Source organism: Gnatocerus cornutus, chromosome 1 (genome assembly GCF_029298725.1).
Source record: "Gnatocerus cornutus isolate USDA-ARS CGAHR chromosome 1, icGnaCorn1.1, whole genome shotgun sequence".
NCBI classification, from domain to species: Eukaryota; Metazoa; Arthropoda; class Insecta; order Coleoptera; family Tenebrionidae; genus Gnatocerus; species Gnatocerus cornutus.
In genome coordinates, this window is record NC_142233.1 from 10,833,028 (window position 1) to 10,849,353 (window position 16,326).

At 34.7% G+C, this 16,326-nt stretch overlaps 1 protein-coding gene across 1 annotated transcript; it reads right to left on the reverse strand.

Moving 5' to 3' along the window:
* Positions 1–5,499: 5,499 nt before the first annotated feature.
* On the reverse strand, positions 5,500–6,854 carry LOC148180337 (sperm-specific sodium:proton exchanger-like). The gene is made up of 3 exons (XM_088036603.1): positions 5,860–6,854; positions 5,590–5,814; positions 5,500–5,530 (listed from the first exon to the last, which is right to left on the reverse strand). The coding sequence occupies exons 1-3, from the start codon at positions 6,852–6,854 to the stop codon at positions 5,500–5,502; spliced, it is 1,251 nt and encodes a 416-aa protein (XP_087892729.1).
* Between the last annotated feature and the right edge of the window lie 9,472 nt (positions 6,855–16,326).

The following is a 16,326-nucleotide window of genomic DNA, read 5'->3' on the forward strand; positions in this document are numbered from 1 at the left end:
TGAAGTTATGTTCTATATTTATTTTTTATTTGTGTTACAAATAGTTCATTGTATTAATAACTAAAATCTCATTTAAAGTATGTTTAGTTGAATTTTCGGGGCAAAGTAAATATTAAGGCCCAATTTCCCAAAAAACGTTAAGTGGGCTCTCATTACCCGCATGTGTCGGGTAATTTGAGCGATTGACTTTTTTTTGTAAAATCATTATTGGACCTTAACCTATGATTGTAATTTATTATATTTGTGATTGAAATACAGGTGTCCCAGAACTCATGACCCAGAGGGCAAGGGAAGATGCCGTCATCAATACAGGCTGCGAATTAAAAAACCAAATTAGTCTAAGCTTAATAGTATTCGAAGGACGAAAAACTGACAACCAATCCCGAAAGCTTTTGCATAGGTAGAATGGCGGAGAAATTAAAGGCTATTTCAATTTCCTAGGCAACAGGACTGTAATGTCAGCCTGACAAATGGACAACAGTACTCTCTATTTTGGGTATCCTAGCAATCATAAGAAACCCCTTGCAATACCTCTGGCCGTCGTCGCGTCGGTTCAGCGATCGTGATTGGCTCCCGTATTTTCGTCTTAACTCGATTATCTTTTGCCCTAAAGATTTTTTGTTTTCAAATTTAAAATAATGAATGTAAGAGTTCCTAATTAAAAATTATAAGAATGTTAACAAATGTTGTTTTATCAACATTTTCCCTTAGTAGGCTCCCATTACCCTGTTTTCCCCTACTTTTTATCGATTTTCGACTTTTTATAGTAACAATGACTAATTAATTTTTTTTAAATAACCTTGTTAAAAATTTCTGTTTATATTCTCAGTTTTAAACAAATTGTCTGTAAAATTTTGTATTAATATTTTCCCCAGATTTTGAAAAAACTAGAAAAAAAAAGTTAATTGTTAATTAAGAAAAATCTGTAGAGAAATTATAGACAATCCAGAGATAATCTATGAAATCCTAAGAAAATGGAATGAGAATTTGGGGGAATCAAAGTAAATTTGAGGAATTCGAGAAAAATATATTTAAATAGAGTCTAAAGATACTCTAAAGAAATGACAATAACCCAAGGAGAATTTAGTAAATTCATAAACTAAAGTCTCAATCATAAGAAAAGTTTTTAGTGAATAAAATTTCCGCGTATCATAATTTTTTTTTCCAATTTCATAGAATGTACCTAATTTTGAATTTACAATAAATTGCATACTGCAACCGCAGTTTTGCTCAGAACATTTTCTTCCTGTTTATTTATCATTTCAAGCACACTTTCAGACTTTAAATCTACATCAGCAAATTGAAGAATTTGCATGGATTGTCACAAATTTAACTCAGAAGCCAACGAAAATTTCTTTGAAAGTGCCTTTTTTTTCTTTATTCGTGTTTTTTATTCGTCAATTGCAATGCGAATAGAGTGTTAATGTAAATCCTTTTGATTAAAGAATTGTTTTAATATTTGTTAAAGGATTTGAGAAAAGAATGGGATCAGTTGAGACGCCACTTCTGCATAAATCGTGACGGCGTCATTTGATAATGAGTTTTGGTTACCTTGATTGGGAAATCATTTTTTACAAGAAAAGAGGAAACACCTGCTTTTAACATCATTGTCAAACTTGAACGCGCGACAGTCCAGGAGCATTGGCGGATCGTTAATCAAGATCATTAGAAAATGTAATTGATAAATTAATCAGTGTTGGAGTAAATTGTTTGACTGTTACTGTATGATGATAACCGGCTTAACTACGACAGTCTAATTGACTTCAGCAAAACAAAGTACTCAACAACAAAGGACAATTGTGGGCGAAATGGTGGAGGTGCCGCCACCCGTTTCAAGGTCAATGGACTTTCGTCCATTTAATTTCACCTAGATGATTTCTCATCTAGGTGAAATTAATTAATGGAATCAGCAAAATTGATTGAAGATGTGTGTACGTCAGGGAAGTTCGAAAAGAGAAAAACATCACAAGACCGACAAGGAATTGAAAAATAAAAGTGTACAAAATTGAGCAGCTGATTCTTCTTGGAGATCGAATCGCTAGGGCAAGACAGTGGCGTACGTGTGACACATGGTCGTACCGGAAGAAAAGCACGATCCGTAATGAAAAAGGCTTGTCACGGACAGAATGCGAAGTTGATACACTACTAATTGTGTACCGCCTTTGATTGAAAGTAATTCAACTGGAACTGGGGAGTTTCGGATTTCACGAACTGGCAGTAATTTAAATGGAAGCGAAATTACTGAAACCTCCAAATAGTTGGAGTGAAAGAGAAATACTTTTTGGAGTGAAAGAGAAACACTCTTTGAAGTTGAAAAATAACATTCTTTGCAAACAGAATGTTTAGATAAGTTAATCCGCTAATTTCGACAACAGTATTGGCGATCGTTACCAATGGATGGTAGAGCTAGAACATCAGCATGCGATGAAGTTTTTACCTTCAACAGAACTTTGTTAAACGTCAGAGTCTAAGAAGTTTCTTTTCTGGCAACATTAAACTGTTGAGTGACAGTACTCATCCTTCTGATGAAGATACTCCAAAAAAGAGGGGTGACAGAAACGCAGAAATTCCAAATTTCTATGGAATGGTCCAATCTGAGCATGAAAATCTAGAAGTCAACAAAGTGTTGTTAAAGTTAATGGACAATGTCAAGAAGTATTGCCGTGTCGACAATCTGTGAAGATACATGAGACCATAACAAGAAAGGTTTACCGCAAAAGGAACAAATTGTCGTAAATATTGGATGGAATTTGGGAACTCAAAGGAGGTCAGGAGATTTGCAGGAGTTTACGACAAGTGGTTTGAAAATGATGGTGGAAAGTTTCTAATAAAAGTATGAACTTTTAAAATTGGAAATGTGGGCTGTGAAAAAGGCTGGAACTCTTGAACATGGATAAATGAAGAGTAAAGGAGTGGAATGGTTAATGGAATTACCAAAAGAATCGTCGAATTGGAACCTTAAGATCGGAACCTTAAGTTGTAGACATGAAAGATTGTAGAGAATATGGTTAGGAAAATTAAATCTTTTCTAGTTTAGGACTCAAGGTTAGGCAATTTTACGTTAGCTTAGGTTCATTTGGGGCAAAATTTATTAGCTTTGAATTTTTCTTTTAACAGAAAAAGACAAAAATCTTGAGTTGGCCAAACAAAATGAAATAGGTGATCACCTCAAAAGTTGAAAATCTAGTACTAGTACAATGAGAAAAACAAAGATGAAAAACAATGTGGTTTAAAGGTTGATAGTAGCATGTGGTGAAGGGAAAAGGCGATAGTGGACGACAAGGTAGCAAGCAGTATGAGCTGCACCAAAGGGTGAGAGATAGACGCTAGTAGGAGCGTTAGCATGTTGAGCACTGGCAAAGTGTGTTTGAGCAGCGAGTTGAGAACTAACCATCTCGAGGGCGAAATTTTTCTTAGGTTGGCCGAATGTAAGACGATAAAAATGTGGTATTTGTAATAATGATGATGACGTAACTGGGAGTCATTAATGCTGTAATAAAGAGCCCTTGGATTGGCTCAGTAACTTATGCGCACCCTCAGTAGGGGGAAACGACGCCAGAATGTGTGGCTTAAGTCAGTAAGGAATTGGGCGGTAAAAGTGAAGGGTAGAATAAGTGTCGTACGTGTAGGTGTTCTGGATGGGTACAATTTCCAGAACGGTGGTGTAATAACTTGGATGGGCACAATTTCCAAGTGGCGCTCTGGATGGGCACAATTTCCAAAGCGCTGGCGTATTGACTTGGATGGGTACAATTTCCAAGTAGCGTTCTAGATGGGTACAATTTCTAGGACGCTGGTATGGTGACTTGGATGGGGATAATTTCCAAGTTGCGTTCTGGATGGGGATAATTTCCAGAACGCGGGTATTATTGCTTGGATGGGTACAATTTCCAGTACGCGGGTGGGTACGGTGATGGTAGATTTCACCGTACTCGAAGAAAGAAAAAGATGCCGAAATGCTACCAGGACGTGGGTGCAGACCAGCCGTTCGAGTAACTCCCCAGGGTCGGAGTAAGGACATGGGTGTCCTGCGGTTGCAGAAAATGGGGTCAGTGCCAGTAATCCGAGCCGCTATCCAGCGATGGGGCAGGGGGCGAAGCTCCTCCGGTAAGTTATTCCATTATAAATGATTAAGGCCGATAAGGCAGGTGGCAATATGTTTTGTTGCGAGAATTCCATGACTTCCCAGTTGTGCTAAGCCCGGACCTGACTAGATTAGGGTGTTCCGGAAGGAGTGAGTCGAGTAGCATTGTGTTGGTGGTTAGAAGTACCCTTTCAAGGAAAGAAAATGAGTACAACCCTGTAATGAGTGTTGGTTTCCTAAATTCAGCATTTAAGCGTAAAAAATCAGTTTTTAAAAAAAGTTCATTAATACCGCCTGTCATTATACGTCAAACAATAATTAGTTGTGTACCAAGGCCAAAAAGTATTTCTTTTTTGGCCGCGCCTTTTTTTAATGGCCGAAACGACAGCCGAGGCCAGAAAGAAGGCGAGGGCAAAATGGCATTTTTTGGCCGTATTACGTACAAGATCATCATTAAATTTACAAGTTAACTAATTTTTATTTATGTTTTATTGATTTAATCATTTATGAATTCTTCAGAAAAGTTCGTATTTTCTTTATTTACATTTGCAGTTTTGGCATGTGGAGCTTCACACCTTGTATGAATTAGGTTTGATGTTGTTGAATTAAGTTGTTGGAGCAGCAGTGCTAGACATGTTCATTTTACATAATGCAACACGTCTTTGATGCACTTTACAGCGATTTTACCCAAATAATTATAAAATTGGGGGTAATATCTTAATGTAATATGCAAAACTATAAATAGATAGCGCCACCATAAATCGGCCAAAAAAAGACTTACTTTTAAGTCGCTTTTGAGGCCTAAAAATTCCATTTAAACTAAGTTAAACTCAAGTCGCCTAAAAATAAAATTTGACAGCTGATTTGTCGTATCTAAGCAGAAAGTGTACAAGAAGCACTAAACGGCCACTTTTCAAACCAAAATATGTACAAACAGCACCGATTTTTTGCACGATCGTAGATAAAATATGGTAACTTTACCTGAAGTACATTCTAAGTGCCTCCTTCATGCTGTTCATATAACATACAGTCAATTTTAATCCAAACTCAACCATATACAAAATGGCAAAAAGTGTTTTCAACACTATAAAGTGGTACGTTAAGAATTTTCTCTTCATTTGAAAATCAATGGAGATGATTGCCATGTTGAGGACAACAACAAGATGCACACAAACCGAAAACAGAATCTTGTTAATCAGCCGATAACAAGATTTATTAAATTTTCTCGTAGGTTTCTTGTAATCGCAGCTTTTAGTTCGAAGAATTTTGATGAAAGTTCGTTGCATGAGGTGTGAAAACCAATTCTGCAAAACCAATGAAAGAAAGGTTACAATGAAAGTATTTTTACCTTTTTGGAGAACATTTCAAAGAGTCCATCGAGTTCGATAACTAAGTTTTTGCTGTCCATCGCGGTTTCAACGGCTTGTTGTAGAATTTTCGCCCCATCTATTGAAATAATTCCATTTTCGTATTGCCGCAAATAGGTCATTTTTTTGTGCTTCAACAAACGCATTTTGGCCTCTTTAGTCATCTCGCGCATTTCTTTCGGCGTGGGCTCGTTAGGAATGGTCTTCCGACAATCCGAACAATACGTAGAACCATATTCAAAAACACTGTCATCTTGGTCGTCGTCTTCATCTTCATTCATATCTTTCGAAATGATCTTCCGGTACGGATGTTTCAAAGTCGTGGAACTCAAGACTATTGGCCAGTTAGCGTCGGACAGCATCCTGGAGAAATAAAACTGTCTTTGTTAACACAAATAATGTTATTACCTGTCCATCTTCAAAACAGAAACAAGTCGCATCCTTGTTTCATTGATTGCCTTTAGACAAGTATTCATGTTGATCTGCTTTGCCAAAGGAATGTCCGCCAACCCAATAGCACGGAAGAGCAATGGTAAAAAGCTCGCGTTGATCAAAATCATCAGCACATATACACCGGCGATGTTAAGAAAGAACAACTCCTCATGTTCTGTTCCTTTGTTGAAATGTACGAATCGCCAGACGAGACTGATGCAAAGTGGGCTCTTCAAACCGCCCCACACGCAAATAATCATCGTCTGGAACGAAATTCCGTATCCCAATCGACTTAGAATTGGTGAAAATAGAAAGAACCCCACAAAGCGGGTAATGATAACCACAAGATACGTCACTAAGACGATGAAATACTCATCAACCTCTATACGGAACTGATTAATATACACGGGAATTATCATGCCAACAGCTACCAAAAAGATGCTTTCAAACAAACCACTTATCAGTTTCCAAAAATCGATAAGAGCTTGCTCCACTTCTTTGGACAGAGACGGACGCTCTCGGCCTAAAGCAATCGCGGTCAACGTGTTAGTAATAATTCCACAACCGACATATTCGCCGAGGAAATAGCTCAGGTAACACGCGGCTACTGTGAAGAGCATAAGGCCGTTGGTATCGTTAAAAGCGAGTTTCATTATACCAGTGCCCAGGAACCCGAAGAATGAACCCAAAGGTACGCCAAATACAATAAATCTGACAATTCCTAATACGATTTGGTACCACTTGACAATATATCCAGTGATGTGGAGATAGACGATTTTAAATAAACTAACTGCTGTTACTGCAGTCAGAATTGTCTCTCCTTCCAGAAGGTTTGCTACGTTTTTTACACCCGAAGATGTTTCTTTTAGGTAGCGCTGAACTTCGGTTGAATAAATGGAGGAAAACATTATTCCTAAGAGAATACTTTCGGCGAATGACCATTTGGTCTCAAAGACTTGCTTCATCATCATTCCGATGATGCAGGCGCAACCCACAGCAACTGGGGGAAAAGAAACAAAAGTTGTAGAAAAAAATGCAACAAAATTTACTATACGTACGTATTAAAGTATTTTATAATAAATTACAAAAATACAGGTTGTTTCTAAAATGCTTGGCATAACTTTAACAGCATCTTTTACAAGTCATACAAAGTAAATTAAACCTATAATGTCAAGTTTCAAAATGGTCTCGCTCTTGAGTTATTAACATTTAAAAGTAGTAGCAGTGGAGTGTACTTTTGAACAATGACTTCAATAGTAGATTCAGTTTGTTACCTAGGAGCGTTTTTAGTTATAAAAATTATCAACATCTCTATAGTAAATCCAGCGAGTAAATAGGATGATTTGAATTATATGGCATGAAACATGGCAACTTGAAATACTCTAGAATTTTCCGTCTTTTTGGGGATATTAATCTCGATTTAAGTTGGTTATGCAACTACGCCTTCCCGCCTTTTTTAGAAATTTGTCAATGATTTGACATTCACTGACATTCGTCATTCTTGACCACTTTAAGATCCACTTTTTGCACTGTTCCTTGAGTTTTGTTGGTAAAATAGTGTTTAATTACTAGTTTTTCGCTTTTTCTCTTGTACAAATTGTCTTTTGCAAGTTTCATGATAAGTAGATTCAAGATCTGTTGGTCAACTTGACCGAAGTTTCCTAATTAGAATGTTAATAATGAAAGATTTGTAACAACTGGACTGTTAATATAGTTTTGTGTGCCTCTCAATTTCCTGGTATAGTTTATCCGGTGAGAGATTGGAATATTTCGACAGTTGACATATAGGTTGGTAGCAAATTATGCTACAAAATACACTAAAAACACTAAATTCCTATGCGAAATGGGTTGACAGGGTTGTCAGTAACTGGGGTTATTTTGTTATTTTAAATTTCGCGCGTTTGGTACACTTTTTATCGCGTAGATTTAGTGACTTTTCTGTCATTCAATCTCTCACCGTACAAACTATAGAAGGACTTACCTGGCACACAGCTTTAAAGTGTGTAAAAAATGAGGGTTTTTGAGGTTTTCCTACGTTAGAAATTAATGACAAAACACCGAATTAGTCAGTTTGTTGATTCCCTTTCTATAATCAAGTAATAGGAACCATTTTTATAGCAGTAAATTTAGTAAAAATAATGAATTTTAAAATTAGTATCATGACAACTATTTTAAATTTGGCGGTTGTTGGTACTAGTTTTTATCGCGCAGATTTGGTTAGAAAACTGTCATCTATTTATTCGTTGGACAGACTATAGCAAAAAATTTAAATTTTTTGACGGATCATTATTTTGTAAATGTGCGCCAACATTAAATGGAGTAACAAACCGACAATTTTTAGAAAATGACTTGCCGGTACTCCTTCAGGATATACCTCTGGAGACGCGCAGACAGTTGTGGTTAATGCATGATGGTGCCCCTGCGCATTTTAGTGTTAATGTCCGCAATTTTTTAAATGTTAATTATCCCAACCGTTGGATTGACCATGGAGGACCAGTGCAATGGCCTGGACGTTCTCCAGACAGCAATCCTCTTGATGTTTACTTATGAGGACATCTTAAAGAAACTGTTTATCGTACCCCGTCAGATCCTTCAGCAATGCATCACACAGGCTTTCCAGGCAATTCGAAATACTCCTAAAGTATTAGAACGTGTTCGTGAATCAATGATAAGACGATGTAATGGATGTATCGTTGCTGAAGAAAGACATTTTGAGAATTTATTATAGGAGTAAGATTAATTTGATGTCAAATTGACAGTTGTGAAGTTGTGAATGACAAATAAAACATTTACTAAAATGAAATCATACGTTACTGATTTTGGTTTGCCATTTATTTAAAAGTACCCTCCTTGAAAATTTTTCTACTATTTTAAGATTAAATTACTCGAGAATTTTTGAACTTTTTTTTTGTTTTTTTTTTTTAAATCTGTGTGACTGGTAGAATGTGCTGGTAAAGTTTGGCCAAGCATCTCAGAAACACCCTGTGTACAGACTGAATCATCTAGCATGACAACCCTGACGACTATCGAATGCAACCAAAAATACAATTTTCATGAATAACTTGATACCTTTCGTTAACTTAATTTAGCATGAAATTTGACACTCCTGACAGCAATGACATTATTTGACATGTTATTTTCGAAAATTTTAAAACCTTTTGCGCATCTTGCAAAATGTTTTCTAATGATGAAAGATCGACCTGTTTTTGATTTATGGTAAGTTCAAAAAAATGTAGCAGCAGCGGAATCAAAATTTCGAACATCAAATTGATTGATGTTTAAAATTGTAAACTGTCCATTGTTTTTATTACCTTAAAATTTATAGACAGTACACCAAGTGTCAGAAATTTACTTTGACAATGACAATAAAGCTTGCTTTACATTGCCATGTCAAAAAGTGATGTTCAAAATTTTGATTCCGCGATAGTACAATCATATCATCTGATTTTTTCAAGGGATGTCCAAGATGTTAAAACAGATAAGTTTATGGATCAAATAACATATGAAAAACGTATTATTGGTTGTATCTTCCTTTCGTCAGAGTCGTAAAGTTACGTAAATCAATCATATTAAAAGTGGACACTTATTTTCAACAAAATAAGAAGTTTAAATCGGACACTTATTTCCAAACTGAGGGAGTATTAATTAACACATAATAAATCGTCGTCTAAGCGGCAAATACCGCAATCTGCAATCTGAATTTTTACAATGTCATACAGGAGCGTAAAAAAAAACTGGTTTTTTTTTTGCAGTATAAGTAATTTTTTTCAATGATTAATTGGTATCAAATCTTGGCTTAGGGTTAGATCTATTCAAAAATACAAAAAATAATTTCTACCAGTAAATTTCCAGCAAAAAATTCATCTGAAAAAAGTAGTGACAAAATATTTTCACAACTGAGTTTGCGGATAATGCCGCTTAGACGACGAAATAACAGTTTTGAGCCATTTTTCACAAAATTTTTCCGATTTTTTTTTTAACCATGACTGCGCAAAATGTAACAAATTCATTTGAACGTAAAATTATTGCACAGAAATTGTTAATTTTGGAATTAAACTTTTACTCTTGAATCCATCAGATCTCAAAAAATTGACAACATGGATTTTTTTTAGACATTTTTCTGATGATTTATGGCATTGTCCGATAAAACACTATCACGGTGGTGTGCGACTTTCCGGGCACCTGTAGTTAATAAAAGAATAAATTAATAAGAACTGTAAAGATGTATTTTACAAAATAAAAAAAAAACATTTATAATAATTAGGCAAATATTTCTAATATCAGGGCTTTGTTTACCGAGGGTAACTTAAATCTTTAAAATTTAATAATTATTAATTTTGGTGTGAGCAATCATCAAATTAAATACGCGATTAGGGTGAATCTCAATGTAAACTGGCCCACAATTTATGAAATTTCTGTAACATTTTTACAGAATGGTAAACAGACATCTGCAGACAGCCATTCGAAACCAAAATTTCAAAATAAAAAATGTTTAAGGCGAAAGACGAAGATATGGTAGCCAATCACGATCCTTGAACTGACAAAAATTGCTGACACAGGGCTCGATTTCATGTTGACTTGCGGCATTGCAAATCAGAGTTGCGCCTTAGCAACTTCAATCAAATTGATGCTACCTTAGCAACTGCGCCAACGCAATTTTGTGCCACTGACTTGAAGTCGGGCCCTAATTGAACACTGAATAATAATAATTGCTTTATTTACGAACAAAAAAAAAGTTCTTTACATTAAATACAAAAATAATTAAACGATTGTTAACAAAAATTATATAATCTTCTTTTAAATTGATGAAAAGTGATATTAAAGAAATCTATCTCACTAGATACACTATTACACCATCTCATCATATTATTTAGTGGACATGACGACGCATAATTTGTGATGTACACAGATTCATAAAACATAGGCGAGGAACGGGTGATACGAATAGGGACATTAAAATTAAGGAATTTCAGAATATTCGGAGCATCACACATGTTATTTAACAATTTAAACATAAAACATACAGCGTGAAATTTTCTGCGACCATGTAGTTCTTTAAGTCCAAAATATTCTTTACAAAGAGGTATTGAATTTTGTATTGACAAGGGTAACTTACTTTTAATAATGTAAATAAATTTATTTTGAACACTTTCGATTCTGTTTATATGGGTTGTACAGGGTTCGGCAACACTTGTGTCCACCCCCAAAATCGTCTGTAATTTTAAAGATAAAATTTTGAAAATTTGATAACGCTCAAAGTTGACAAAGCTCTAGAAGCTGACGCAAAAATTTGTTTTTTATCACTGATAGTTTTGGCGTCGCGACGCCTTAAAAATGTAATTTTTAGCTAATTGTGAGGGTTTCTGAAATCAACCTCTAATTTATTTTTTTTTCAATATAAATGTGTTAAAAATATCTCAGTTGTCATTTTAGATTTACTGCAAATTGTATTCGAAATTTGAGGAAAAAATGCAGTTTTATCAAGTTAGTTTCCAATTTCATTACGTCAAAATTGGGAACCACGTTTACACTCAACTGTCAACATCTTGTGTCACAAATGTCATGTGTCCTTTGGTTCGTTTTAAATTGTAACCAAGGTCTTACTTGGCAAATTTGTCGGTTTGTCGATGTTAATTAACGATTTCTGGTGACCATAAAGTGCAACATGCCCAAGTTAATCAAAACTGACCTTCATACAGGTGAATGAAGTGACTTGTGAAATTTTGGTGTAAACGTAGTTTGCCACTGCGCCGTCATAATTTTGAAAACTAACTTGATAAATCAACATTTTCTTCGAAAATTTTAAACACAATTTGCATTAGATTTAAAATAAAAACTCAAATATTTGTGTCACAGTTATGTTGAAAAAAATTTGAATTCGCGAATATTTTCGCAAAAACTTAAAAATCGCTAAAAATTATACTTCTTAAGCGTCGCGACGCCAAACAAACCGTGATAAAAAAAGAAATTTTCTTTTTGCTTCTTGCTTCTAGAGCTTTGTCAACTATGAGCGTATGCAAATTTTCAAAATTTTATCTTTAAAATTAAAGACGATTTTAGGGGTGGACACAACTGTTGCCGGACCCTGTATAGTAAGGAGACTACACGATACTACCATACTCAAGAATAGATCTAATAAAGCAAACGTATAAAACTGTTATCGTTCTAACATTATTAAATTCTTTAGTGAATCTTTTTACACATCCTAATGTTTTATTGGCTTTAGAAATTATAGTTTCGTAATGATAAGTAAATGTTAGTTTACAATCCAGCATCACACCCAAATCTTTGATTACTGGCAAAATACCTAGACGCTTGTTGTTGATAGTGTAACAAGGCATAGAAGGATAGATCTTGCAACTAAAATTGATGACATGACACTTGTCGCAGTTAAGAAACATTGAGTTAATTTTACACCACTCAGATAAGACTAACAGATCATGTTGAATCATTATACAGTCACTGACTTTATTGATTACATTATATATTTTTAAGTCATCAGCAAACATTTCAAAATTACAAATAAATCCTCTACTAATATCATTTACAAAAATTGAAAATAGCAGAGGACCCAAGATAGATCCTTGAGGGACACCTGAAGGCACATGTGATTTATCCGAGATTTGTGACTCTAACTTAATCATTTGAAACCTGCCACATAAGTAGGACCTGAACCATTTAAGATACTTCCCGAAACACCGTATGCTGCTAACTTTTTCAATAGCAAATTATGATTAAGTCTATCAAAGGCCTTACTAAAGTCTGTATAAACTGTATGTACTTCTAAACCCTCACTGATAGCATCAATAACTACTTTCGTAAAACTTAATAGATTAGTGATTGTCGAGCGCTTGCCAAAAAATCCGTGTTGATTTATGGAAATAATGTTTTTAAACCTAGAAAAGATATACTTCGAAACAATAGATTCAAAAACCTTAGACGGTGTTGACAGGATAGACACAGGACGATAGTTTTCAACATTGCGTTTGGACCCAGATTTAAACACAGGAACTACGTAAGCTTGTTTCCATAAGGATGGAAATTGACCAGCAGCTAAAGAAATATTGAAAATGATCTGTAATGGCAGTGCTAAATCTTGTTTACACTCTTTATATAGAATTGGAGGTATTTTATCAGGACCTGGACCTTTGTTAACATTCAGACCAGACAATGATGTAAGTACATCTTCAAAAGTTATGTATAGGTCATTGTTGATATTAACAACGTGATCGTAAACAATATTAAAGTCACAACAAGAAGCGTCAGAGTACATGAAGTAAAAATATTCACTAAAACAAGTACAAGCGTCGAAATATGAGCTGAACTCTTTATCTCTATACTTTATTGGTAATGAAACATGACTAGATTTTGATTTTCTTTTTACGTACTTCCAGAAGTGACTGGGATTGATAATAAGATTGTTTTCAACCTGGCACAAGTACTCATCATAGGCCTTTTAAATATGAATTCTGCACAATTTTCGTAAATCAGAAAACAATTTATAATCGTTAGGGTTATTAGACCTCTTAAAGTTACGATGAGCAAGTTTTTTCCCTTTAATTAATTTAATAACTATAGAGTTAAACCAAGTAGGATAACTAGATCTTAACTTACGTTTAAGCGGCACATAAAGATCACAAGCAATGTGTAAATGCTTATAAAACATATCTATCGCATCATCAGTATTCTGTAAGTCACTTAAAAGTGCAATCCAATCTAAGTTTTGAAGATAATTAGTAATTTCCAAGTAATTAGCACATTTAAAGTCAAAATAAGATGACTCAATGTTTGTATCATTAGATTGACAACTAACGTAATCATATATTATAACAAAAGGTTGATGATGCGCATCGACTACTGAAAGCGGATAGTCAGAGAGCGAAATGTTTACATCAAAATTTGCAAAACATAAGTCTAAAACATTATCACTAGAATTTTTAACATTGCAGAATTGATTTAAAGAACAGGAAGAAAACCCATCAATAACTAAACTAGCATTTGTACTCGAAGATGATAACGGAACAAATCCTGGAAAACCATCCAATGTCACCCACGTAATATTAGGCAGATTGTAGTCACCAACAACCAAAACATTGTCAAATTTGTCAGCAATATCAGATACGGTTTTGACATGCCCCGCATATTTGATATTTTTTGGTTAATTATATTATTTGTGTTTTTTTGTTTTAAAAATTTAGTTGAACACTGTATGAGATGGGCGTAAGTAGGTTTCGGCTAGGGCCTGATCAGGACTCATTTTACGTAGAATTTCACACAGATTCCAAATCCGGGCTCAAAGTCCACGTACGATATCAAATAACTGAGTTATGGGCAATGAAGGTTTCAAATAGTGAATTTTCAATTACGAAATTTTAAATACTTCGAAACTACGACAGATAGAAACTGCCTGCGCCTCTTAAACTATTTAACCTACCGACCTGAGATTTTACTAGTTGATAGATTTCGAGCTTCTCTTTTGATTGATGTATGATCAAAAGTATTAAATGCCGTTTTCGCCTCAAATCACACTAAAATAACCCCTTGAAAACAGCTTACGCTCAATGTCTCATTCATTTCTGAAGCATACTTAAGTTATTTGTGCTTATTTAACGCAGAATCCAAAACTAGGCGAATTTTTAATGTATGTTGTGTATTCTAACGTAGTTTTTGGGTTGTCGCCAGAGGACCAAATTTTTGAAACTTCGAAAATATCGGTTCCCCATATCTCGGAAACTACGACAGAGAAAAAATACGGTTTTCACCATTGTTTTTCTCGCGATTTTTTAGTTAAAAATTCGGTCTTAGATTTTCCGAAAGTCGAAAATTTGATTGGGTTGAAAAAAAATGCATGAGTACTATTCGTAAGTCAAACTTGTGCGGTCGATATCTCGTTAATTTTGGAGATATAACTCGCGTTTTGAGGCTCGTTTAACGCAGAATTTCGCAAAAATTCCAAATACGAGCTTAAAATCAACGTACAACAACAAATAACTGAGTTGTGGCCGATTAAAATTTCGGATAGTAAACTTTTACTAGTTAGGTCTTCAACAACAAAGCTTCGAAACTTCTTCATTCCCTCAAATTTATCGACACATAGTTCGAAATTCGATCGAATGAGTGCTAGAATTGAACAAACACAATTTTTTTTTCAAAAGTCAAACTAGCATAAAAAATGACTTTTCCTTTCGATTGGTAAAATTTCTTGTTGTGTTCTAATGTTCTAATAAAGATCAAAGAGAATTCTAAAAATTTAGTTTCTTTCAATATTCACAAGACTTTGTTTTCTAAATGTTCTGAGATCGTCAAAATAATAACATAACAACCAGCGATTACTTACAGAAATTCAAGTAAAAATTGTAAAATTTCAGTTCCTGAAAAAAACTATACCTAATCTAAAACGTGAATTAAGTTTTCAGTAACGAGACATGGAATTTCAGAACAAGAAATCCAAAGGCGCAAAATATCCGCAAATCAACATTAACTCACTTGGAAAGGAAATGATCAAAAGCTGCGTCTGCGATTTTCTGAATGCATGAAAGTCAATACAGAAAGCGGTGGTGAAAATCAAACCCGGCAGAATCAGATCCTCGAAGACTTCAAAGAGACACGTAGAAACAATGATCATAATTCTCATCCATGGAACGTACAAAGATCCAATTCCCCAAAGTAGCCCAAGAAGTATGTTAAACGCAGAAGAGGGAATGAAACAATCCAAATACTGTGGAAGTATTAAAACTGAGTCAAGATATAAAAAAAAATAAGTTCTACTCACCAGCAGGAAGTGGCGGATTATAACTGTTACCAAAATTGAAATAAATATGAACACAAATTGTATAACATACTCAACATCATCAAATTCCAGATCCCTTCGTTTCTGGCAGAAGGCAGAAGATAAAAACAGTAATAAAAATAGAAGCTTCTTCATATTTGCTGTGATTATGAATTGAAAAATGTGACAACTGTCGATGTTGTTGCCACGAAACTACAATCTTCAACAACCAAAACAACAAAAAGAAGCGAAAGTACAAAAAGTGCTGAAATTTCACTACTTCTACGCTTTTTAGTAACTCCGAATTTTGACTTGAAATTTGGTATGTGGACTTACAACACTAAAATTTTTACTGGAGTCCGAAGATTTTTGTAAAATAAGTTTTTTTGGTGTACACCGGGTTCACATTTGTTTTTTTCAATTTTGCAACTACGTTTTCGTATCAATCCAGATATTTTTTCGCCCCAAATAAAATTTTTCGTAAAATCAGTTTTAGGAAGAGCACTGTTTCCTAATATTGGATACCACCCTAACTCAGTTTAGAAAAAGGAGCCATTAGTTACTGCAACGTTATTAACAGCGGTTTGACATGATGTCAGGACATAAACTCTTCGCACGTATCATTTTTTCAATATGGCGAAAATAACAACACGAAAGTCGAAGAAAATTGTTGT